Source organism: Ranitomeya variabilis, chromosome 8 (assembly GCF_051348905.1).
Source record: "Ranitomeya variabilis isolate aRanVar5 chromosome 8, aRanVar5.hap1, whole genome shotgun sequence".
NCBI lineage: Eukaryota > Metazoa > Chordata > Amphibia > Anura > Dendrobatidae > Ranitomeya > Ranitomeya variabilis.
This window is the reverse complement of record NC_135239.1, coordinates 107134312-107161999: the sequence shown is the minus strand read 5'-3', so window position 1 is coordinate 107161999 and position 27688 is coordinate 107134312. Positions and strand designations below refer to the sequence as shown.

The following is a 27688-nucleotide window of genomic DNA, read 5'->3' as shown; positions in this document are numbered from 1 at the left end:
AAAGCGACCTTCGGGATCACGTCGTGCTTCCCTAGCCTCCCACCTAACATTTCTATGTACCAACAGAGAAACCCCTCTGGATTAACTAGTATGGAATGCGTGAAGGGACCACTGCACCCACGGCTTTTGTATACATTTAACTGTGTCTCTGGTCAGTTGTGTCTCTACAAGGGCTACAATATGGGGATGATACCTTTTAATCTGAGAAAATACCTTGATTTTCTTACGGGGGGTCTTAATACCCCGTATATTCCACGTTATATATATATATATATATATATATATATATATATATATATATATATATATATATATATATATATATATATATATATATATATATATATAATCTCAGACCCCATATCTACGCTTAAAAAAAAAGAATAACATACATCGCAACCCGGGCAGGGATCAGGAACATCACGCGGAGCACAAAATTATCATTGGCGACTAGCAAACATATCAAACCGTCAAAACTGGTGTAAAAACCCAAACAAAACAAAATTTGAACAGTGGAGGAGTATAATCTTACACTCCTACAGTCAGATAGAAAAGGGGATACCCTCACTGGAACCAGCGTCCGGTATTGTTGATAAGCTCAGCACCAATACAGAGAGCTCCAATTTGTGTTGCCATTAGGTAAGGAGAGCAACTTAGGAGTCCGGTACACTAGACCCTCTGTATGACCGCAACCATTCGGTTGCCTCCGCCGGATCAGTAAAGAACAGGGAGGAGCCTTCATGGACAATGTGAAGTCGAGCCGGATAAAGCATGGAGTAGATGATGTTCTTATCCCTGAGCTGCTTTTTAACCTCCACAAATCGGACTCGCTGCTTTTGAAGTTCCATAGAAAAGTCCGGGAAGATTGAAATAGTAGCGTTATTGAATTTAATAGGGCTCTTCTGCCTCGCCAAGCGAAGAATCGCATCTCTGTCTCTGCAGTTGAGGAGAAGCGCCAAGAAGGGCCGAGGTGGAGTTCCGGGGGGTAGAGGTCTCGTTGGGACCCGATGGGCCCTCTCCACGGAAAATGTTGAGGAGAATCCATCTCCCAGGGAGGTTCTAAGCCAATCCTCTAGAAATTGCTCAGGTCGCTGACCCTCCGAGCGTTCTGGCAGGCCAATAATGCGAATGTTATTACGGCGCAGTCTGTTTTCCAGGTCATCTGCCTTTTGCTTCCATGCATTCACAGAGCCGGCAGCCTTTGAGAGCTTAGCCTCCATTGGGGTAATGGTGTCCTCTATCTGAGACACTCTTGTTTCAACCTCAGAGATACATCCTCTCATAGCCTGCATATCATGTCGCAAGCGGCCCACTTCAGTATGTACGTCTTCTATTTTCTCCTCAGTGAGAGAGGACCTGGTGAGGGATATAGCTTGCATCAATTGCTCAGATGCTTGCTTAAGAGTGAGTTCGCCTTGTTCCCCTCCCTCATTACTGTCAGAAGGGCGATTTTTGCGTTGATTCTGCGAGGGGTTATTTCTGAGGGTACGTACACTGTCAGGGGTATCTTCTCTAGCATATTTCCTCAACTTTTCAGCAGCCCCCCTCCTTTAGAATGTTGTATGGCGACTAATAGAAGGTCCCCACAAAAGGATCAAGCTTGTGGTTATGGCAGTCTATTCTCCAATAGCAGGGCATAGTCAGACACCAGGATATACCTCAAGGAGGCAGCTAGGCAGGGAATTACCAAGTATGTGTAGGAGCAGCAACTAAGAATTTATCCAGGCACCGAGTCCAAGAACAGCCCACAGCCCCCACAGGCAAAACAGCAGGGAGGGGGGATAATCCCTCCAGGGTTATGGCACAGACAGGTGTTTATCTGATAAGGGGGGTGCAGGGCCAAATCTTCCAGGGCACACACCGCACCACCCCTTTATCATTGCAGGCTGTTGGCTCACCTCCTGAGCTGCACCGCGGCTGTACTATATAGCGCCGCTCTCCTTGCTGCTGAAGTGCGCGCTGTAATAATGGCTGCAGCCTTTCTAGGGACCGCCCTCCGCCCGGACCCGGCACCTGTTCTTCTCCTCGGTGTTCCACAGCGTCCCCGCTGTGTGCAGATGTCCACTCTGTCTCAGGGGAATACACCCGGCCTCGGCTGCCGCCGGCGCTGTGTCCTTCCCGCCGGAGCCGCGCTCAAAGATGGCCGCCGCAACTCAGAGACTCCGCCGCCTATTCAGGGTTCAGGCCGCTGCTGCCACCGGCGTCCTGGGGCTCCAAAGTCGCCGTTCAGGGGGGGTCACCGGACTCCTGAAGTCCAGAAGCACCTCTCCAGCCGGTGTGGACTACGAATCAGGGGGATTAATGGCAGGATTAAGACCAGGATAAAGGGAGCCTCCAGAAGGTGCGTCCTCTCTCTCAGCTTACATAGCCACGCCCCCCTGGTGCCGTGGATTTGCTGGCTGGTTTTACTATCACTCCTGGTGCCACATTTCCCACTGGAGCGATTTCTGCTTCTGTTGCCATGCTGTCGCTGATGTTGCTGCTCCTCTACATATTCTTGCTGGAGCTGCTGCTGAGACTGATCCATTACAAGATAGAGGGACTGCGGGAGCAAAAAGCCCGCTTTTCCAGCAGTCTAACTGCATTTTAAACGGGAAACCTGCCAGACACAGCATGACCCTTTTGCTAATGCGTTTTCCGGCCCCACCTGGAAGTGAAAAATCACTTTCGGTTCAAAGGTTGCCGGCATACTCGTCAGGAGGTCGCGCCTCATTGGTGGCGTCTTGCACATACACGGACCCATGATCCTCTGTAACCAACCACAAACCACAACACAAAGAATGGTGCCTCTATTTCAGCCCGTATGTCAGCAAAATCTCCCTGGACCCCTGCACCGGCCACAGCAGGGACAAAGCCGCTGCCAGAACCGACCTGCCAAGCCTGGATATCCTTCATGTCTTCTCTTCTTTCGGTACCGCTGACACATCCAGACGAAGGTTCCACCATCAAAGACTGGAAACCATCTGATGGTGGGAGAAGTGCTGTCCTTTCACCCTGTAGGTTTCTGGTCCTTGAAGGGCGGATGCCCTCTCTCCATAGTGCTGGCATGGGTAGATTTAGGCTGAGTTGTATTGTTTGGTTACAGGCTCATTAGTACAAATACAGACATCCGTCCTGGTTTAAATCATTAGTAGGATTAATGTATGTGAAACAGTCAGGTACAGTGGATTGATTCTTAAAGAGAAACTATTATGTGCCCAATCACTATAAACCTGCACATATGAGGTGACTAGCGTTCCAATGACGCCTTACTAAAACTGCAGCTATTGGGAGAAAATTAACTATTTTTTCTCCTGGGAGCCGCAAGTTTTCAGTCATAGTGGTGCACTCGGTGCGGCTACAGTCACCACTTACCATACTGTGAGCCCCGGCAGAACCTCAGCACTTTGACCACTCACTCTGCACAGACATGCTGCAGAGCAAGCTGTTAAGGTGTACTTACAGCTGCCGATCACTCTGTACTTAGCAGTGACTAGAGCTACTCTGGCAGCTTCTTTAACTAAAAGATGGCTGCTCCCAGGCAGAATAAAGTCAAATATTGTCAAGGTAGCTGCACATTCAGCATGGTGACTGGAATGCATTAGGATGCCAATAACCTACAGATTAACCCCAAATATTCAGGTTAATAGCATTTAGGGACATGACTGGTTTCCTTTAATAGGGACCACCCGAGCGTGCTCTGGAAACCCGAGCAACGAGTATACTCGCTCATCACGAATTCTGACATATCCACAGGAAGCTGCAACATCTGGATTCATAGCTTTTTAATGTCACACACAACCCTATTAGGTGAGCAGTAGTGATGAGCGAGTATACTCGTTGCTCGGGTTTTCCCGAGCACGCTCAGGTGGTCTATGAGTATTTGTGAGTGCTCGGAGATTTAGTTTTTGCTGACGCAGCAGCATGATTTCTGGCTGCTAGCCAGCCTGAGTACATGTGGGGGTTACCTGGTTGCTAGACCACCCCAGTAACGAGTATACTCGCTCATCACTAGTGAGCAGTTTTGTTACCGCTTTAATAATCATTTATGTTGGATAAGACCCTATTGTGCTCTTACATTTCTTTAAAAATCGCAGTAAGGCTCAGCGCATATTTATCCTGCACTCCGCACTGAGTGCTTAGACCAGAGTTTCCATGTAAATCTCTGAAATACCGTATGTGATTCAGAAGGAACCCCTGGCAGAAGATTCCCTATAATGAGGCAGATGGAGCCACTGTGGACATCATAGGACCTGTGATCCGTCGTTGTTCTTTTCAGACCTGCATAAAAGCGACGTCCTCCACAGTTTTGTGCACTCCTGTCTATGTAAAATCGACCTTAAAACCCATCTTGCGTGATAATATAGGTGAATCTAATGAAAATGTAGAGTCCCTGTGGGTGGAGATAAGGGGAGGGGGAAAAAATAATAAATTACTGATAGGGGTTTGTTATAAATCTCCAAAAATAATGGAAGCAATGGAGAATATCCACGTAAAGCAAATAGATGAAGCTGCGACTCAAGGAGAAGTCATTATTATGGGGGACTTCAACTACCCTGAAATAGATTGGGGAACAGAAACCTGCAATTCCAGTAAAGGTAATCGGTTTTTGACAACTATGAGAGACAATTACCTTTCACAACTGGTTCAGGACCCAACAAGAAGGGGGGCACTGCTAGACCTAATATTAACCAACAGGCCAGACAGCATATCAAATATAAGGGTTGGGGGTCACTTGGGGAATAGTGATCACAAAATAATAAGTTTTCATGTCTCCTTTAATAAGATGTGTAGTAGAGGGGTGACAAGGACACTAAATTTCAGGAGGGCAAATTTCCAACGGATGAGAGAGGATCTTGGTGCAATTAACTGGGATGATATCCTGAGACATAAAAGTACACAAAGAAAATGGGAGACATTTATTAGCATCCTGGATAGGACCTGTGCACAGTATATACCGTATGGGAATAAACATACTAGAAATAGGAGGAAACCAATATGGCTAAATAGAGCTGTAAGGGGAGCAATAAGTGACAAAAAGAAAGCATTTAGAGAATTAAAGGAAGTAGGTAGTGAGGAGGCATTAAATAAATACAAAAAATTAAATAAATTCTGTAAAAAGCAAATCAAGGCAGCAAAGATTGAGACAGAGAGACTCATTGCCAGAGAGAGCAAAAATAACCCCAAAATATTCTTTAACTACATAAATAGTAAGAAACTAAAAAATGATAGTGTTGGCCCCCTTAAAAATAGTCTGGGTGAAATGGTGGATGAGGATGAGGAAAAAGCCAATATGCTAAATGACTTTTTTTCATCAGTATTTACAAAAGAAAATCCCATGGCAGACAATATGACTAGTGATAAAAATTCCCAATTAAATGTTACCTGCTTAACCCAGCAGGAAGTACGGCGGCGTCTAAAAATCACAAAAATTGACAAATCTCCGGGCCCGGATGGGATACACCCCCGAGTACTGCAGGAATTAAGTACAGTCATTGATAGACCATTATTTTTAATCTTTAAAGAGTCCATAATAACAGGGTCTGTACCACAGGACTGGCGTATAGCAAATGTGGTGCCAATATTCAAAAAGGGGACAAAAACTGAACTCGGAAATTATAGGCCAGTAAGCTTAACCTCTACTGTGGGTAAAATCCTGGAGGGCATTCTAAGGGATGCTATACTGGAGTATCTGAAGAGGAATAACCTCATGACCCAATATCAGCACGGGTTTACTAGGGACCGTTCATGTTAGACTAATTTGATCAGCTTCTATGAAGAGGTAAGTTCCGGACTGGACCAAGGGAACCCAGTAGATGTAGTGTATATGGACTTTTCAAAAGCTTTTGATACGGTGAAACATAAAAGGTTGATACATAAAATGAGAATAATGGGGATAGGGGAAAATATGTGTAAGTGGGTTGAGAGATGGCTCAGGGATAGGAAACAAAGGGTGGTTATTAATGGAGCACACTCAGACTGGGTCGCGGTTAGTAGTGGGGTACCACAGGGGTCAGTATTGGGCCCTCTTCTTTTTAACATATTTATTAATGACCTTGTAGGGGGCATTCAGAGTAGAATTTCAATATTTGCAGATGACTAAACTCTGCAGGGTAATCAATACAGAGGAGGACAATTTTATATTACAGGATGATTTATGTAAACTAGAAGCTTGGGCTGATAAATGGCAAATGAGCTTTAATGGGGATAAATGTAAGGTCATGCACTTGGGTAGAAGTAATAAGATGTATAACTATGTGCTTAATTCTAAAACTCTGGGCAAAACCGTCAATGAAAAAGACCTGGGTGTATGGGTGGATGACAAACTCCTATTCAGTGGCCAGTGTCAGGCAGCTGCTACAAAGGCAAATAAAATAATGGGATACATTAAAAGAGGCATAGATGCTCATGAGGAGAACATAATTTTACCTCTATACAAGTCACTAGTGCGACCACACTTAGAATACTGTGCACAGTTCTGGTCTCCGGTGTATAAGAAAGACATAGCTGAACTGGAGCGGGTGCAGAGAAGAGCGACCAAGGTTATTAGAGGACTGGGGGGTCTGCAATACCAAGATAGGTTATTACACTTGGGGCTATTTAGTTTGGAAAAATGAAGGCTAAGGGGTGATCTTATGTTAATGTATAAATATATGAGGGGACAGTACAAAGACCTTTCTGATGATCTTTTTAATCATAGACCGGCGACAGGGACAAGGGGGCATCCTCTACGTCTGGAGGAAAAAAGGTTTAAGCATAATAATAGACGCGGATTCTTTACTGTAAGAGCAGTGAGACTATGGAACTCTCTGCCGTATGATGTTGTAATGAGTGATTCATTACTTAAATTTAAGAGGGGACTGGATACCTTTCTGGAAAAGTATAATGTTACAGGGTATATATATTAGATTCCTTGATAAGGCGTTGATCCAGGGAACTAGTCTGATTGCCGTATGTGGGGTCGGGAAGGAATTTTTTTCCCCATGGTGGAGCTTACTCTTACCACATGGGTTTTTTTGCCTTCCCCTGGATCAACATGTTAGGGCATGTTAGGCTATGGGTTGAACTAGATGGACTTAAAGTCTTCCTTCAACCTTAATAACTATGTAACTATGCTGAACAGAGGCCAGACTGAGTCAAAAGTAACTCTGCTGCCTCAATATAGTGAATCGATCCCTCGGGGTTTTCATCTAAATCACGTCACTCAGAGATTTAGATGGAAACCCCAAAGTAAGTGCTTAGTTTAAAGCGCAGGATAAATATGATCCTAAATGTTAAGGTCAGTCATCTGTCAATGGAAAAATAGGGGCTTCCAAGTTACTAGTAGTACAAAGATTCTGTAAAACAAAACGGCTCAACGACCCCCAAAAGAAATCTAGCGAATTCTGTGCTCCCAAACCCAAATGCCCCCCTCCCTTCTGAGTCCCACAGTGTGCCTAAACCACATTTACCGTCCACGTTTGACATTTCTGTACAGATCAGAGCCCGCCTAATTTACGGGTGCTTGTCTCCAGATGCATAAGCTGGGCATAACGTACTGGTGAATTCAACATACTAGTCACTGCAATGACAGCTTGCAATTTTCACACAGCAACATCCACTGCTGCTTGTTTCTGGAAAACACCAATGGAGTCAAAATTGTCACTGAATCTGTAGATAAATTCCCAAAGTGGTATAATTTCCAAAATGGAGTCACTTGGCACAATGTACTGGGTATAAACAAAAAGCAAAATAACCCCTGATGATGGCCATGATATACCAGAACATGAAGAATACACCTTGTCCAGATTGAATAATTTATGTCTTTTTATCCAAGAACCAAAAACCCCTTTGGAATAACAGAGTCAAAGCAACATTGATCCATAAGGATCATTATCATGATCACAAAATGCAGAAGATCAAAACTATACTTATCCAATATTGTAATACAATATGGAATGTGCTTGTCTACTATATATTGTCTAAGGGGTACTTCCGTCTGTCTGTCTGTCTCGGATATTCATTGGTCGCGGCCTCTGTCTGTCACAGAAATCCAACTCGATGATTGGTTGTGGCTGTTTTGCCACGACCAATCAGCGAGGGGCACAGTCCGGCACCAAAATGGCCGCTCCTTCCTCCCCGCAGTCAGTGCCCGCTCCATTATCCCTTCCAGTCAGCGCTCACACAGGGTTAATGGCAGCGCTAATGGACCGCGTTATGCCGCGGTGTAACACACTCCATTAACGCTGCTATTAACCCTGTGTGACCTAATTTTTACTATTGATGCTGCCTATGCAACATCAAAAGTAAAAAGATCTAATGTTAAAAAAAATAAAAATAAATAAATCATTATATACTCACCTTCCGCCGCCTTTCCCGCTCCTCGCGACGCTCAAGTGACCGCTCCATGCAAGCGGCAGGTTCCGGTGCTAAGGATGGTATGCGACAAGGACCTGCCATGATGTCATGGTCATGTGACCACGATGTCATCACAGGTCCTGCGCTCATACCAACCCTGGGACCGGAAGCTGCCCAGGGCCAGGACTTCAAGGGGCCTTCGGAAGGTGAGTATATGTTTATTATTTATTTTAAGTCTGTATACTACGTGGCTCTGTGATGTATACTCCGTCGCTGTGCAATATACTACGTGGCTAGGCAATATACTACGTAGCTGGGCAATTTACTACGTGGCTGGGCAATTTACTACGTAGCTGGGCAATATACTACTTGGCTGGGCAATATACTACGTGACTGGGCAATATACTACGTGGCTGGGCAATATACTACGTGACTGGGCAATATACTACGTGACTGGGCAATATACTACGTGACTGGGCAATATACTACGTGGCTGGGCAATATACTACATGACTGGGCAATATACTATGTGGCTGTGCAATATACTATGTGGCTGTGCAATATATTACGTGACTGGGCAATATACTATGTGACTGGGCAATATACTACGTGGCTGTGCAATATATTACGTGGCTGGGCAATATACTACGTGACTGGGCAATTTACTATGTGGCTGTGCAATATATTACGTGACTGGGCAATATACTATGTGACTGGGCAATATACTACGTGGCTGGGCAATATACTATGTGGACATGCATATTCGAGAATACCCGATGCGTTAGAATCGGGCCACCATCTAGTATTACTATATTGGATAAGTATCTTTTTTGATCTGCTGCTTTTTTTGATCAGGATAATGATCCTTGTGGATCAATGTTTATTTGCCTCTGTTATTCCAAAGGTTTTTCCTATCTTTGAACAATTTGACCTGTCTTTATCTATCTGGATAAGGGGTATTATTCATGTTCTGATATATCATGGCTATCATTTGAAAAAAAACACATTTATGCTGAACATTTTATGCATAGTGGAGAATAAACACAGATGACTCCGAACTATATTATATGTGTCTAAAAGGGTTTATTTTGTTTCTTAAACAAATCTGCTGTTATTGATCCTATTACTACATGGGATAGTTTTTTCCCTTTGGTTTACTATTGGTGTTTCCTGGCGAAAAAAAAACACCACAAAGCATTAGAACATTGAGTGATGATCACGGACTATAAAAATATGTTTGTATGGTCTCTTCAACAGATATACGTCATTGACTTGCACTTTAGCACTTTATTGGTGTTGGTGATAGCTTTCTGTTAGTTAGTCCCTTAAGGGTCATAAAGGAAAGCCGATGTTGAGCAGGGGCGCCGTGTCAAACTTAGGCCTGTTTCACACGTCAGTGGCTCCGGTACGTGTGGTGACAGTTTTCTCACGTACCGGAGACACTGACTCACGTAGACACATTAAAATCAATGTGTCTCTGCACATGTCAGCGTGTTTTCACGGACCGTGTGTCCGTTTGAAAAACACTGAGACATGTCAGAGTTCGTGGGAGCGCACGGATCACACGGACCCATTAAAGTCAATGGGTCCGTGTAAACACGTACCGCACACGGATGCTGACCATGTGCCATCCGTGTGCCGTGCAGGAGACAGCGCTACAGTAAGCGCTGTCCCCCCAGCATGTGGTGCTGAAGCCGCCATTCATTTCTTCTCCCCAGCAGTGTTTGCTGGAGAGAAGGAATGAAAAATCAATGTTTTTTTATTATTTTTGTGTTTAAAATAAAGATCCTTGTCACCTGCCGCCTCCCACCTCCTGTGCGCCCGCCCGCTGGAAATAAAATACTCACCCAGCTCCCTCGATGCTTCCTCTCAGCGTCGCAGCTTGTCCTGTATGAGTGGTCACGTGGTGCCACTCATTACAATGATGAATATGCGGCTCCACCTCCCATAGGGGTGGAGCCGCATATTCATCACTGTAATGAGCGGCACCACGTGACCGCTCATACAGGACAAGCTGCGACGCTGAGAGGAAGCATCGAGGGAGCTGGGTGAGTATTTTATTTCCAGCGGGCGGGCGCACAGGAGGTGGGAGGCGGCAGGTGACAAGGATCTTTATTTTAAACACAAAAATAATAAAAAAACATTGATTTTTCATTCCTTCTCTCCAGCGAACGCTGCTGGGAAGAAAGAATGAATTCCGGCTTCAGCACCCAAAGCAGGGGACAGGTCTTACTGTAGCACTGTCTCCTGCATGGTCCGTGTAGTACTCAGTCGGCACACGGGCGGCACACGGCTGCCGCTCGTGTGCCACACTGACGTGCCACGTGAGCACACGGACACGCGAACACGGATAACTCCGGTACCGATTTTTCCGGTACCGGAATTATCTGGACGTGTGAGACTGGCCTTAGGGTGCCAACCTCTGTGGCAAGGTAGGGGATGGAAAGGAGAGTACACATCCCCCCCCTTTAAAGAATCTTTACTATTATGTTAAGATTATTCTGTCTATATCTTTGTGATCCTACTATAGGTTTTTCTTTAAACCATTAATTAATAAAAGTTATATTTTAGGGGTTATTTTGCTTTTTGGTTATAATCATGGATCATATTTATATGTGATAAATATATTTAACCGATTATCATTGAGTGATATGTCGTCGATGTACAGCGTCCACGAAAGGACATGGCACGTTGTCGACGACTGATCCGGCAGGGAGAGGTCTTTCTCCCACAGTCCTTTCATGGACGTGGCACATCGACGACATATTACTGATCTGGCAGGGATCACAGGAAGACCTTGAGACATTTATGTCATCCCTTAATGATAATCGGTTAAATATATTTATCAGATATAAATATGATCCACAAACTATTGCATTTTTGGATGTTTTGCTCCAGAAGGATGAGAAAGGGGAGGTGCAAACAAATATTTTTCGTAAGCCTACCTCAACGAACATGTTGTTGCATGCGACCTCCTCCCACCCGGGTCACATGATTCAATCAGTCCCCACAGGGCAATTCCTCCGCTTGCGCAGATTGTGTTCAAGTGATGATGAATTTATTAAACAAGCTGATGATCTTAAGCGGAGACTTAAGGAACGCGGCTTCAGTAACCGTATGGTTAAGAAGGCCTTCAATAGGGCTAAATATGCATCCAGGAACACCCTACTCTACGGCCCAAAACAAACGTCAAAAAATAGTCATGACTTGGTGAGATTTGTGACGGATTATCATGCTCAATTTGCCCATATGAGAAGGATATTGAATAAACCGTGGCATATTTTGAGAGCGGATCCGGTGATCTCTAGATTTCTGCCCGAGAAGGCTGCTATTGCAGCCAGAAGATCGAGGAATCTGAGGGATCACCTGGTCTGCAGCCACTACACTGGAATACCTGGCAATACATTTCTGGATCAGGTGACGGCACAGAATGGATGTTTTCCATGTGGCCGGTGCGTAGCGTGCACTAACATCGACCGAGTTGACAAATTTGAGAATCAGGACGGGTCACGCACATTTTCGGTCAAAAAGCGGATTACTTGTAATAGTAGGCATGTGATCTACTATGCGGTATGCCCATGACGAAAGATCTACATTGGCATGACTACTAGGCCATTGAAAAAACGAATCCGGGAACATGTCTTAGTTATTGCGGCTGCGGCAACGGCAGAGGATGTCACAGTATTAAAAACTATTCCTCATCATTTTAGACGGTACCATGACTGTAATGGTGATCTCCTGAGATTTCGGGGGATTGATATGCTTGATATGGGCATCCGGGGGGGAAATATGACCAAGAGATTGGCCCAATTAGAGTCCAGGTGGATATGGACCTTGGGCACAGTCCATCCATCTGGACTCAACGAGAACATCAGTTATGCCCCCTTTCTGTAGCTGCGTCCCACTATTATATCCCATTTGTCACTGTCCCCATATTTTTAAATTTAATTTTTTTTTTATTATTTATTTTCATTTGTGCTATTTTTTCTGTTCTAATTTGATTGTTTTTATCGTTTCTTGTTTCCTTTTTAGTATTGTCCGTTTTATGTGCACATAGTCACTTGAGGAAATGTGGGAAACGGCAAGAATTGGACACATGCTTTGGATGAACTGCCAAACAAATCAATCCGGATACTATCAGTTGTATAGAGCTTGTGCCCTAATATTATTTTACTGCCGATATATAGTTATTGATACTTTATTCTGTGCAATGTGTTGTATTTATAGCAGTTAGATGTATTTTGATTGTCCGTTTCACCACTGTCCGTATTTGTGTAGTGTTATATGTATGTATGTGTCTGTCTCCACATTCCTGCCTCTGTCGCGTGCTGGGTCCACTCACCGCCACGCCTGCTTGCTTTCGGCGTCTGATGACGTGGTAAGGGCCCTCCCCGGCCCCGCCCCTCGTAGTGACGCCGACGCTTGCTGGCGTTGCCGTTGACTGGGCAACGGCACGCGTCATATCCGGGGGTGGTAATGTAACTTCCGGTTGTGCAGTGTTTCCCGCAGCAGCCGGGTAATGTAAATTATGGAGACAGTGTGTGCACGTCAGGCCCCTTGAGAAAGGAGTCCGAAACGCGCGTCAGGGCGGACGCGCTACTGCGGGTGTCAGTGGCATACCCACCACGGTTGAGCAAAGGTAATTACTTAAGCATTTGCTGATGAATATGTGGCTCCATAGTTTAACGGTATACCCGCTGTGGTGAGGCATGGTAGTGCCTGGGGTGGAGGCTATAATATATAGTAAACAACTATTTAAGGATTTGTATTCCTGTCTAATTATAGTATTGAATATAGTGCCTCCCTAGATGTATGATTTAGTGCAAATTGCAAATGTGAACATTATTTACTACTAGCTGCTCCCCAGGGTAGTTTTAAAAATACCTTATAAAATTTTATAAAAAACTTTCAGCCAAGTATTACCCGTGGTTGTGCGTGATTATGGGTGATTGTGATTAATGGGTAGTTTTGTCTCTCTTTATGTACACTTTGGCAATATGTCTTTTAAAATAACGTTTTTCAATAAATATTGTGGTTTTGTTATTCCAATATAGCCTTCTGATCATCTTTTCTTTTGTTGTCCATATCCTCAAAGGCTAGAGAGGACCTCCTAGAAGTTTTAGTCACTGCCGCATCCGGCTTTGGAGCTTTATCCCAAGATGATGAGGAAGGTTCAAAGGGACAGCTTTTTAAATGCTGGGGGAAGGGAGCCTTTCCTCTTAATTTTTTTCCACTCCCTGTGTATCAGGCTTGGATCCTTTCAATTAAGGGAAATGATCAAAGTCTCCTTTGGTCCAGTCCCCTGTGTCATGCACAGTGTGGGAAAGACTAAGTGCAACATGAAGGGAAGAGTAGAAGGAAGCCCAGACACTAGGAAAAGGGTGATAGGAGACCCCTAGGCAGATGTAATAACATCCTACCTGCTCTACCATCCCAAAATTGGTTCCACACCAATCGTCAAGCAGGAAACCTAAGCCGTTTTCTCCCTAAACCCAAGCCCTGGATAGGGGGGAGAGTGAGTCAGTCCCCACTGTAAGCTAAAGTCAAAAAGGTAGACAGTCAAGGGGAATGAACTTCGCCTGAGCACACTCAGAGAGGTAACACCAAATGTCCTCAAACAGCTCCAGAGAAAAAGTTAGACTGCTATAGCACCAAGCCTTCAAAAGAAAAAATGTGAATATTACCGTCGACTCTCTGCAGCAGACTGAAGATTTATAAACACCTAGGTCCAGGTGTGTCAACTTAGTCCTTCTGACTCTTGAACATGGCGGCAACCTCTCTCAGGCATAAGGAGGCATCTACAATGCCAAACGCAGAGACCTTCTGCAGCCAAATGCAAAGTTACAGTCTGTTGCATCTGACACACCCATGACACCCCGAACATGATGTCCTGAACTGACCTCTTCAACTTGGATTCCACTATCCCCATGGTATTCCTAACTGCTTTAACAAGCTTATCTACCTGGTCTATGGGGATGCAGAAAGGACTTGACCAGTCATCTGAAGAAGAGGAAGCGGAGCAGTCGCCATTTCTGTCTGAGCCACTATGTAGGTCTCAGAGGACCTAGCTCTTCTCTTCTTTCCCCTATGGGCCTCATCCTGGGAAAGGGATCTCATGGACACCTTAGCCTCTGCCCTGATGAGCTCTTAAATTGGTAGCAAAGTGAAGGGTTTCCTCCGCTACAGTATGCTCAATACATGACTGACAAAGTGTCTTCTGGTAAGAGTCAGGCAATAGGGCCCTGAAAAGTGCACACTCCTTATACTTAGATTTCGATGTACACTTCTTTTCCTGGCAGAAAATTGGGAGAAAGAAGGAGAAGAATACATCAACGTGTGAACTTTCACAAAGATCAGCCGAAAGACCATCTCAGGAGGCTGATGACTCCTCCATTCTGCTGGAGCTAGTCTGACTGGATACTCCTGAAGAATCTCGTGTCTCACTGCCATGGCCGACTCCAGCACTGCTACAGGGTCATTGCCGATTTACTTGCTGCTGGTGCTTCAGAATGTGGTGCTGCTGCTGTATATGCTGCTGCTGCTCAGGTGACTCCGTTTTCTTAGAGAGGATCATTGGCCAGGAAGCACAGGGCCATGTCCCAGCCACTTTTTAAATCTCAGACCAGTCTCCCCGATCCGGTACCCTCAGATTCATCGGAGTGCGCCCCCTCTGTGCACACCCAGATCCTCGGCCACATCATCAGAGCAAGCCTCTCAATCTGGGCACGCCTTGGACACGTCATCAGATCCCACGCTGGACGCACCCACGCTACCAAGACACGCCGGCAGAGCTCCAAGCAATACTCACCCTGCATCTTTTTCTGCGCCCGCAGACCACAACCGAGCTGGCTATCCTACCCGGATACCTCTCAGCTGCATCTGCATACTATCGTGAGGTCCCCCTGAACCCACTGTGGCACTTCCAGGCACCCCGTACCCACCGAAGCAGAGGACCTCCGCTGCCTGACCTGACTGGCTGGGCCTGGGAATAACTCCTTCAAACAGCATGTCTGTAACAGGTTTGCCCATCAAGGACAGGAAACCAACTGATTTTATGTCAGTAGGTTTCCTGTCCTCGAAGGCCGGATCCCCTTTCTCATGGTGATGTTATGGGTGATCGAATAAATTGACATGCTGCGGTCTTGATAGACGCGTCACATATCTGTGTCCGCGGGTGACTATACGCACATATTGAACATGGGATTTCTAGAAATTCCATCCACTATGCTGTCACAGCTGGCTGCTGTGTGTTTGACACTGCATAAATATGCAGTGTCAAACCTACAGCATTTCCTGATCTTGGGCACATACCCTTAGGAGTTTTTTTTTTTTTTTTTACAGCGTTCATCAAGTGGTAAAAGTGAACTGGCAATAGGCAAGTATAATTTTGTATGGTGATACCAAACTTGTACAGTTTTTTTTAGTTTGACTGTCAAAAGAACAAAACAAATAAAACTGAAATTTGCAAAAAATAAGTAAAATTTGTGTCACTATTTTCTGAGACTGAAAACATTTTTTATTTTTTTCCATCAATTGAGCTGAGACTAAGGCCGGCGTTACACTAGCGTATTACATCTGATATGCTAATGACCCTCAGCTGCGAGCAGGAGCCGAGAGTCATGCGTCTGTGCTCCGAGCCTCTCTCACACAGCGGATCGGAGCACAGCTGCAGAGGAGGCGGAGAAACTAATTTATCCATCTCCTCCATTGCCGGGGTCAGCGTTTAGCGCACAGCACTCGGATGATGTCCGAGTGATGTGCACTGTCTCACTTGCACCCATAGGCTTATATGGGTGCGAGTGAGCCGAGAGTCGGCCTAGTGTCCCTGACAATCGCAGCATGCTGCGATTGTCTCGGACCGAGGGAAATGGCCGCCAAAAAAAAAAAATAAATAAAAAAAATTGGCTGCTGGGAGCTGCCCCATAGTGTAACATTGGTCGGAGCGCAATGCATTGCACTCGTCCGCTTAAGTCGCCAGTGTGACGCCAGCCTTAGAGAAAATCTCAGCAATCCAGAGAATGAAAATATATTAGCTATATCGATCAATGACCAGTAGAAGATAAGATAAGATAACCCATTATGTCAGGCCCACCATGTATTGTATGAAAAAATAAAAACACAAAAGCAGTAGAACTGCTGTAGCATGAAGTAGGGACAGATACCTATACATTTACTGAAGCTGCTTGCTGTAGTTATAAAAAAAATAAAATAAAAAAAATCACTGTGTAAGGCCTCATTCAGACATCAGTCATTTTTATATGTATAAAAAAATGTAATCTCAGTGTAATCAGGGTTTTAAATTAGAGTTTCAGTTTTTATCTTTAGTGATTTTAAAATATGAAAAAATAAATGAAATTACAAGTCATCTCCTATTCACTGCAATGTTAATCATGGAAAAGAATTGTACGCTGTTGGCATTTATGTGCTGTCAGTGATTTTTACAGGCCCAAAAGACTTGTATGGGGGATTTTCTTTTGTCACGGAGATAAAAAATAAATAATGGATGTGAGCCCGTGATTTTTTGCAAGCACATTGTCATGTGAACAGCGCCGTAGACTATAATAGACCAATGGATATGTGTGCGCCAACTGTGAAAATCACAGTACAATATTTATGTGTTAAATGTGTGAATGAGGCCTTAGCAGGAAACCACCACCTGATGATGACTAGTAAACCTACTACCATGTAGTCAACCATAATCATGAGCTCTGTATAATCCTAAGACCCCACCCCGACTATTTATTATACCAATCAGAGGTGGCTGCTCAGCATTCACAGAACTGTTAGATATGTAGCAGATACTCGTTTTTCCCTGGACATGGAAATAGTTGACCCTCAGATTAAATTCATTATCATTCATATATTTCTTGTTGTCAAATATATGTTAGCGCTTTGGTGGAATAAGCCAGATCTCCCTAAATTTGAAGACATTATAGATCAAATTCACCAGCACAATTTTTTGGAGTGGAGATTCGCTGTAAATAATTGTGGTATTAAAAATTTCTTGAAAAAAATGGAAGATTTGGATTGATAAATTCTATACTCCTTAACCTCCTAATAGATTTTCAAATAAAAGAAATAATTGTAATTTACTTGTCCTTCCAAAATATTGCACTCATTTAAATGCATCTATGTGTTTTGTTACTGTTGAACTATTGTATTACATTTTGTTCTCTAGTTTTATTTTGTTTTCTTTAATTGTATCCCTTTCCATTCCCTCTCCCTATTCTTCACTGTACATTTTCCCTCCCCTATTCCCAATTCCTGGTTTTTATTCAAAAAATTAATAAAAAAATATTTAAAAAGATATGTAGCTGATAAGACCGTGATTTTATCAAAACTGCAGCAAGCAGCTCACTAAACAATAGCAAAAAAAGCCCATCACTGCAATAAGAAGATGCCATAGCAGTTATTTAAATGCCAAGTAGTTGCCATTTAAACAGAGAAAAAAACAATTAGAAAAATGTTTAAAATATCTAAATTTCAAACCAATTACCATGTAGATCCAGATAATCCAGCAATATATGTGACACAGTCCAGAATACCTGATTCATACAAAGCCTTCATCACCCCAGAAAATCCAACCATTGCACGGAATCCACCTCCAGAGCCAAGAACTGCAATTACTGGTACCTTAAAATAAATACATTGAAAATATTATTTTTCAAGTAAATAAAAATAAAGAAATCAACTGCCACTTCGGCTACTTTCACACATCAGGTTTTTTGCATCAGGCACAATCCGGCAAATATTGGAAAAAACGGATCTGGTGCAGATTGTGAAAAACTGATGCGACAGATCTGTTTTTTCGATGGATCCGGATAGCATATCTAGATTATTGGATAGAAAAAAAAATTTGGAGCATGCTCAGTTTAAAAAAAACAGAATCCAGCGCCGGCACCTTCCGGCTCCCATAGGCTTCCATTCTACCAAACAACCGGAAGTGCGATCCGGCGTTTCTGGCTTTTTCGCCAGAGACAAAAAAACATTGCTATAGACGTTTTTTCCAGAAACGGCAGATTTGCCGGATCCCTGGAAAACCAGACGAAACGCAATGTCATCCGGCGCAATCCGGCACTAATTGGAAAAAAAAAAAATGGATCCGGCGGCAACATTCGCCGGATCCGGTTTTTTGAAATTTAGCCTTACAGCGAAAACCTGATGTGTGAAAGTAGCCTAAGAAAATGAGATGGCTCATCTATGGATTCAATAAAGTTTCTAAGGAGGTGCACTGACGTAGAGGAGTAAACCGCATGCCAAAAGGAAATGCATTTGGATTATTACATTAAACAGTAAGGTTTATTTTAATAATACGCCAACTATGCAAAGAGATTTACTTTTAACCCACAGTGTTAATGTTTGAGATTTTCCATTAAAGAAAAACATATATCTAGCTGTAAAGTATTTTTTAAGGGCATAAATAGACCCCAAAACTAATTTTTTTTTTTTTAATCAAGCTAAAATGTTTCAAACCCAAAATATGCAGCAGCCTTAAAAATTGCAAAGCTCATTAAAACATGCAAATCTTAAATAGAAAAAAAAAGGAGCATGAGCAGCTGTGGTTACACAAACATATCGCCACTGTCCACAAATTACAGGTGAAAATTTCTTTTACGCTGTGAATGACAACTCACATCTCTACAAGTGGAATACAAATCTTTACTCTGTTCAGGTCCCAATAATTTCTTCATTCCTTCGATAACCACGTGTTTACGTTTCTGACGGAAGAGCTTTTCGTGATCGCACAGAGCCATGCTGAACCTCAAATCAGTGGACGAGCTGCATCCAAAAAAAAAAAAAAGAAGAAGTTTGCTCTGGGTCTCACCCCCCCAAGCATTGCAGAATAACATATAGTGTATACATGTATCATCTCTGCACACATTCATAACCATATAACTATGATGCCAGTGATGTTCAGAATCCTGCATGATATCAGCGCTGTTATTTGCTTCATTAGTATTACATCCTCCCCGAGCAGTAAGACCTGGCACTCAGGGGGATGGCATCACCATGTAATAGGTTTTACTATGTGCAGACAATGTACTAGTAAAATGCCCGTCCTTTTGAACGTTGGAGTTAATAGTAATTACTTTCACTACATAAAGAGGTGTAAGGGTTGGTCTATAAAACGGTCCTATCAGTGACTGACAGCTTTCTTTGTATAGGAGTACATACAGATATAGCCGTCAGTCACTGATGGGACTGAAAACCCCAGAAAGAGCAGAGATATAAATGAATAAAACAGGTTCTACTGAATCTATTCTCACAAAACCATATATCAATCTACTCAGATCCCCCTGCTCTATAACATGGTGCCTGCAGATTAGACTGCATGATTATGAGGAAAGGATACATAAATACTTAGAAAAAGTAGAGCTCAATACAATGTAATAATGCCTGGGACAGCATGTCTGTATGACATCATCATCAAATTAGTGTTATTTGATAATAATAAAATACAAATAAAAATCTTCAAGCACTAAAATATCCGGATGGATGCATACCATTCTTCTAGGGAGAATCCAAGGAAAACCGTTGTAACCTAATATGGAAGAGAATTATATAACTAATTTTAGACTTTTTCACATATAATCAGGCGCAAGAGTAAATATATACGGATCACATATAATCAGGCGCAAGAGTAAATATATAAAAGGCTTTGCCCATCTGTCTTGGAGCATTGGTGGCCAGTGTTGTCATATTTCACCAGTCTGCTGTGTATAGTTGCTTCCTCCACTCTCACTTATGTTCAGAACAGCGAATACAAGGAGTACAGTGTCTCTGTATTTCAATAATCGAAGTAGAAGGTACTTAGCGAAAGACTGTACATTTTCCAAATGTAATCCAGCAGTGTCTGAATACCACTGTACGTCTGATTATGACAATGTTATAGTTTGAAGTGTAACTGGTCAGTTTTTTTTACAAATATAATCTTGTCATCTTTGTTACCTTATTAAAGGTAAAAGGAACTTCGGTTTCCTCTCCAGGCTTCAAGGATGTGATCTTAAATGTTGCTGTACCCAGAGTCTCATCCATCACATAATTAGCATCCATCAAGGTCACCTAGGAAGAACAAAGTGGTTGTTAGAAATCAAAACTGTTGCAGACTGCTTGGGCTCACCAGACATTACTGCGCTACCCCTGACGGCAAGAGCAGTCAATCGAGGTAGACCACATATCATGCTTTTGTGCTACTGTGAGCATCCTGCAAGACATAGACGTGCTACCATGTCCTGCAGGTTCTCCAGACTTGTCTCCCATTGAGCACATCTGGGATGCCATCAGTGGGCAATTGGAAAAAGACCTGCCAGCAATGGATCCTAATAATTTACTCAAGTGCATTCAGAAGGACACAACGTTTCTTAGACAACCATTAATTATCTCATTGATAGTCATGGTCTGTAAGTGCAGGGATTTATGCATAAATAAAGAAGGATTTGAAAAGTGTTTCCACACCAGAATTTATTAGATGAAAACAAATTACCCTTCTTAAAATAAAAATGGCAAGGTTTTCTTTAGCAAATTGTGAAATTCACTGTTTCTAAGGTCGGTTTCAGGTGTCAGTGGCTCCGGTACGTGTGGGGACAGTTTCCTCACATACCGGAGACACTGACACACGTAGAGACATTAAAATGAATGTGTCTCTGCACATGTCAGCATGTTTTCACGGACCATGTGTCCGTGTGCAAAACACGAAGACATGTCAGTGTTCGTGGGAGCACACGGATCACACAGACCCATTAAAGTCAGTGGGTGCGTGTAAACACGTACCGCACACGGATGCCGTTCGTGTGCTTTTTAACGTCAGTGTTAAAATTGAAACAAATTGTTTCAAAACATGGACAGCACACGGACGATAAACACGGACAGCACACGGATGGCCTACGTGCACACACGGATAACTCTGGGACCGTTTCTTCACGTACCGGAAAAATCTGGACATGTGAGACTGGCCTAACAGATTTATGTTAACGTTTGCATAAAGGAACATGCTGATACCAGAAGAGAGTAGCTCAGCCATGTTCAGCCTTTTTATATGGAATTATCAGTAAGACAGGACGTTCACCATACCTCCAAAACATTATCCTGATTTGGATCCAAAATAAATTCAAAAGCTTCATTCCAGAATGGATTAACATCATTGTTGATGTGTTTGGTTCTTTTTCTACCATCTGGCGCTAATGCAATATAAAGTTCCACATACGGGTCCGGCGTGTCAACTGTAAAAGGATAAAAGAACTACAATTATGGTTTACAGGGAAGTGGCTTTTTATGGATGGCCATGATGGGCCTCAATCATTTCTATACAGTCACAATACTTTCATTCTGATTAAAAAAGGGAATTTAATTTGTAAACTGTATTTTATTGTACAAAAAAAAAAAAAAAAACAACTGATGAGTACTGTATATTAATTTAAAAATTTTAGAAGAGCCGTCAGCTAAATGTTATCAGGAGTGGCATTTACTATTGGAATAGGGGGACAAAAAAAGGCCATAAATATTACTTACGCATATCACCGAAGGTTCCTTTGGTGACATTAGTGGCTTTAAGGACAGTTACTCTAAATCTGTGTGAATACTGATGTTCAACCTGTGAAGGAAAAAGTTGTAAAATAATGAGGTTTTGCTAAATGACACAATACACTGTAAAAGTGCATTGGAAATAAGTACAGGAAACGTTTCACCATTTTACATCACTCACATACCCATAACATAAAATTACAGGAGCATATTTTCTTAGAATTCTACGGTTCACTTACCTGGACCCATGCCACAGCGGGCAGCGGGGAACTCTGGGGACTGATAATACGAAAAGCGTCTGAATAATGTGGGATTACAGAAGGTGCTGAGCACTAGGGTTTAGTGTGAGAGTCCAGCTCACCCGCATGCACCGTTTGAGGATCTGGAGCAAGGGAAGCATCCATGCCTTGGACGTGAATGATTGCAGTAAAATTCACCAAATCTTTATTGGTGTGAATAGAAAACACTCCAGGCGGTGAATTAAAATACCATGGTAGTGGCTGAAACAACTGGTTCTAGGTAGTGACAACCTTAATTATGGTGAAATACACCTCCTGATCCTCCCCTCATCTCACCAATAAATTTTACAAAATGGTGACTAAGTTATACAGAAAGCACTTGTGCCCTGTTAGCTACCTTTATCAATGGTTTCACTGAATTCAGATTGTTTTCCCCACACACAATGAGGCACCTGACTTACAGCAGCTCTTAAAATTAGCATCTATTTAAAATGAAAGGGAACCCATCACCAACCTATCGTTGTCAGTGCAGATGGAGGACTTCTGAAGGCCCCTATTGCTGCAATCTTAGGGCTTGTTCACACTTTGCAGATTTTGCTGCGGATTTTTCCGCAGCGGATTTGGAAAAACCGCAGTGCAAAACCGCTGCGGTTTTCATTGCGGATTTTCCTGCGGTTTCTTCTGCGGATTCCTCTGCGGGTTTTCAACAGCACTTTCCTATTGGTGCATGTTGAAAACCGCTGCGGAATCCGCAGAAAGAAGTGACATGCTCCTTCTTTTTTTCCGCAGCAATTCCGCGCGGTTTTTAAAGGGATTTTCCGCAATGTGGGCACAGCGGTTTTTGTTTTCCATAGGGTAACATTGTACTGTACCCTGCATGGAAAACTGCTGCGGATCCGCAGCATCAAATCCGCTGCGGATCCGCAGCAAAAACCGCAAAGTGTGAACATAGCCTGAGGCTTCCGATAAAGTCCAGCAGAGCTCCATAGGAGAACCAGGTCTTCACTATATGCTGCAATACCACAGTATTGCAGTATATAGTATAAATGATCAAGTGATCACAATTTCGAGTTCCTTAAGGAAACTAAAAAAATAAAAAGTTTTAAATATAAAAGAAGTTAATAAAAATTTGAAAACCCTTTTCTCCTCAATTAAAAATAAAGGTTATATACAAAGTACATCTCTATTATATTTTTTTTATTACACAAACACTTGCATTGATGTGTCCAAAAAAGTCGGTTCTACTAAAAGACAAAATCTTTGAAACCACATGTCTTCAACCAGAAAAAAAAAACAATTTTGAAACGCCAGAATTACAATTGTGTTTTTTTTTTTTTTGTTTAGCACTGCACTAAGTTCAGATTTCCAGTTTTGCGATACAAAGCTTGTAATACTTGGCCAGGAAATTCAATTAAATGATTAACACTTTAACATAACTGTGAAAAAACAAAAAAAATATGACGTATTGCAACTACGCAAAAATTTACACTACTGAACACAAGGTTTTCAATGAATATTCTGATTGGACTGTAGGAAGACCACTACCATGTCACCGCAAATCTCTGAAGGCCAATTCAGCATTTTTGTACGAGTTCTAACCATGCTCTACACCTAATATACCTACAATAGTCTATGGGTAGTTCACACATCCATGTATTTTCGTGGACTAAGTGATCTGTAAAAAACATGGAAAATTGTCCGATTTTGAAGTCTCGGATCAATCTCACCAAACCAAGTCTATGGAGGTGAGGGGGCGAGAACAAAAACGAAAAGAAAAAAAATAGACAGCATTTGGATGCCATCCATGTTTTGCAGGACTATGATAATAAAAGCTTTAAAAAATAAAAAAAAACACCATCATTTCCAACCCCTCCCATGTAAGAAAAAAGGATACGCTGATAAAATTCAGTATTTGGTCAGTATTTTACCTCGGTATTTGTAAGCCAAAGCCAGAAGTGGGCGATAAATGCAAAGTGGTGACGTGCTTATACTATACTTTCCCTCTGATTGTTCCAGTCCTGGTTTTAGCTTACATATACTGAGGTAAAATACTAAATGTGTGCACTTGGCCTTAATGGGACCCCAACCTTAACCATTGCTGAAACAATACCGCACCAGAAGAGGATGTGGCCTAGGTGCCAGCCCCCATAACTGCAAGGCAAAGCCCCCACAGGTCCAAGCCATGCCAACAACACCAAGTGTATAGATAAACCAGCCTCACCTGCCACATGGCCTAAGACAAACAGCTGAGGGCAAAACAGGCAGGTCACCTCTTGCAGAATTCTGCTTATTTAAAAACACTTTGACCAAATGTGAGAAGTGCTGGTAGCATGGAAATAAAAAGAGAGGCGACAGCCTGTGCAATATAACAACTATAGAAAACAAATTAAAAAAAAACCATCAACAGCACATCAAACCCTTATACATTGACTTATAGAGGCTGAGCACTCCTCCCATTTGGCCCAGATGGTTTCCAATCAACAGAGACTGTAAGAGGAGTTCTACCTATTTAAGGCTACGTTCACATTTGCGTTGTGCGCCGCAGCGTCGTCGCCGCACCAAAACGCATGCGTCGTGCGGCCCTATCTTTAACATTGGGGCCGCATGGCGCCGCATGTACATGCGTTGTCATGCGTTTTGGTGCGTCGTACGCCGCATGCGGCGTTAGGGCGCACCTGTCAGGGCGCGGCAAACGCAACATGTTGCATTTTTTTTGCGGCGCCGACTTTTTAAAAAACGCATGCGTCGTGTTTGCGTCGCTTTTGCGTCGTCGATGCGCCTTTTTCCCATTGATTTGCATTGACAACGCAGACGACGCAAGTACTTGCGTCGTGGTGCGTTGTACGACGCATGCGTTTTCCAAAAAAATTGCAAAAATTGTCTAGACTTTGGGGGGGCGCATGCGGCGCAAAACGCTGCGTTTTTTGTTCATAACGCAACTGCGTTTTTGTTTGCGTTGTGCGTTGCGGCGCCGACGCTGCGGCGCACAACGCAAATGTGAACGTAGCCTTAATCATAGTTTTTTATTTGCCTGACACCATGTAAAAAATGAGTTTTTTTCTCCTTCGTATTAAACTCTTTTTAAGGAGCTGTGCCTGTGGGGCACCTGGGTCACTCCCATACTGGTGTGGAATCACTTTGTGGTCAGTGCGTGGCGCCACACCTTTAAATAGATCACTGTCGGAGTTTTGGTTGTGTGGTTCTTTTCTCTTTTAGCAATTCTGCTATATTGCTTAGTCGTGTCTACTACTTTTATTTCTGCCAGCACTCCTCCCATTTGGCTCAAGTGTTTTTTGTATTCACAGCAGACAGCAAGAGTGGCACAGCCTCTTTGGTGCCACGCTGAGACCATGTGGAAGGTGAGTTATTTTTAAACTCCATTCACCCGATGCTGTGTCTGTGGGCTGTTGTGACCTTGTAGCATGGGTGCAGTGAGGCACCTGGGTCGCTCCCCCTGCTAGTGTAGTGTTACTGCACCCTAAGGTTAGAGACCAACTAAGGCCTTTTTCCCACTTCCGTCTTCTAGCATCAGTCACAATCCGTAATAGAAATAAAGAGAAAAGTATACTGCAAAAAAATGCACACCATCCAAACAATAACACGTGTAACAAAATGATTTATTAACACATCTTTAAAACACACAAACATCTAAAACATACTTAAAACGACCAAAAACAATAAACTAACCAGGTTGTAATAGCCATATGAAAAATAAGACATACCTATACCCAACCCTACTGGCTCATGGGGCAATAGCGTAATAGTCTATAATGAGACAAGCATATAGGTAACCCTAATGGTAGAGGGAAAGAATAAGAATCCCATGAAGCAACATGGCCAAGACAAAAGGGGCCTGGATAATATCAAATCCAAACCAAACCAAGGGCTGGATAGGTGACCATATGGACGGCACAGCGGAGCTCATGAAAATAAGGAGAGGAAACCCTCCATGAGCATACAACCTGGAGCAGAGCAGATATCCCACGCGTATCGCCCAGCGAACCAGGCTTCGTCAGGGAAGGTGCAAAAAAGACGTGTACAACAATCTTAAATAGTACAAATAATAAGCCAGAAATGATACCGGTGTGAGGAGACACACATTGTTTGGATGGTGTGCATTTTTTTGCAGTATACTTTTCTCTTTATTTCTATTGTTGGTTTCTTTTTACTGTTTAGCACCCTCCTATGAATATTATTTTTACATTCATATTGCAGTGCGCCTTATTCTTCTCTTTACGCAGTCACAATCCGTAGGCGCGACTGAGCGATGGATCCGTTTTCCAGTGACATGGCCGTTGGCCTCATACAGTCTGAACAGAATGGTAACAATGAACCTTGTATTCAATTTTGTAACTCTTTCCTTAGCAGCAATAATTCAATGTATACATTTTGGATGTGTGCTCCATTTCTTTTCCTAGGTATGTTGTATAAATGATATTTTGACTACTCGCGGTAGGAGGCAGATTACTGCCACAATCTTATGATTAAGGCCACGTTCACACATTCAGTTTTGGTCATAATTAAACATCAGTATCTGTAAGGCTATGTGCACACGTTGCGGATTAGCCTTAGGAATTTCTGGTGCGGATTCTGCCTCTTTTGGCAGAAAACGCACCTGCGGATTTGTCGTGTTTTTTGTGCGTTTTTCTTGCGGATTTGCTGCGTTTTTTACCCCTGTGGTTTAATATAATGGAATGGGTACAAAAACGCTGCAGATTCACAAAAAAGAAGTGACATACTACTTCTTTTAAACCGCAGCGTTTCCGCAGCGGATTTTCCGCAAAGTGTGCACGGCTTTTTTTTTTTTCTCATTGATTTACATTGTACTGTAAATCAATTGCGGATCTGCAGCGTTTCTGCGCTGCAAAAAACGCTGTGGATCCGCAGAGAATCTGCAACGTGTGCACATACCCTAAGGCTACTTCTTTTTTGCGAATCTGCGGCGTTATTATACCCATTCCATTATAGAAATCCGCAGGGGTAAAAACCGCAGCAAAAACGCACAAAAAACGCTGCGGATCTGCACAAAATCCACAGCTGTGTTTTCTGCCAGGAGAGGCAGAATCCGCACCAGAAATTCCTAAGGCTAATCCACAACGTGTGCACATAGCCTAAGTCAAAACCAGCAGTGGAAAGTGTATTTATCACCCACTCCTGGTTTTGGCTTACAAATACTGATGGAAAATACTGAACGTGTGAATGTGGCCTTAAAGAGAATCCTTCATAAAATATATAGCATGTTCCAGGACCGTGTGTGTAATAGAAAATGCATCCTCTAAGGGAAGAGTTCTTATCCCAAGACAATAACGTCAATCTGGAGTAATAGCTGTAATGCAAAGGCATCGGCTATTTTGAATGCATAAAATACTCAGGTCAAACCAATGTGGGGGCCCTGTTTTGAGTGTTGCCCCACTAACCTACTTTCATACACAATGGCATTTTTCCTTAGCCTCCGCAGACTTTTCTGGAACATCACGCTGTGCATCCCTGTACTTGTGGGCAATAAATATAGTAGGAGGTTGGCTGCTTTCACACTAGCGTCGGTACGGGCCCGTCGCAGTGCGTCGGGCCGACGTACCGATGCATGCTGTGAAAGAAAAGCACAACGGGGG

At 43.0% G+C, this 27688-nt stretch overlaps 1 protein-coding gene across 4 annotated transcripts in view; it reads right to left on the bottom strand.

Annotated features, from left to right (window-relative positions):
* PLA2G4A (phospholipase A2 group IVA) overlaps positions 1-27688 on the bottom strand; it is a 241714-nt gene that overhangs the window by 145241 nt on the left and 68785 nt on the right. For 2 of the 4 annotated variants that reach the window (XM_077277665.1, XM_077277667.1), the window contains 6 exons: positions 21826-21907; positions 21388-21536; positions 20266-20379; positions 19821-19858; positions 18951-19095; positions 17813-17949 (listed from right to left, as the gene is read on the bottom strand). In XM_077277665.1, the coding sequence (XP_077133780.1) occupies positions 17813-17949; positions 18951-19095; positions 19821-19858; positions 20266-20379; positions 21388-21536; positions 21826-21907 (665 nt within the window). Of the gene's footprint in view, positions 1-17812; positions 17950-18950; positions 19096-19820; positions 19859-20265; positions 20380-21387; positions 21537-21825; positions 21908-24191; positions 24211-24297; positions 24485-27688 lie in introns of those variants that run through there. The other 2 variants (XM_077277666.1, XM_077277668.1) reach the window with 2 other exon arrangements.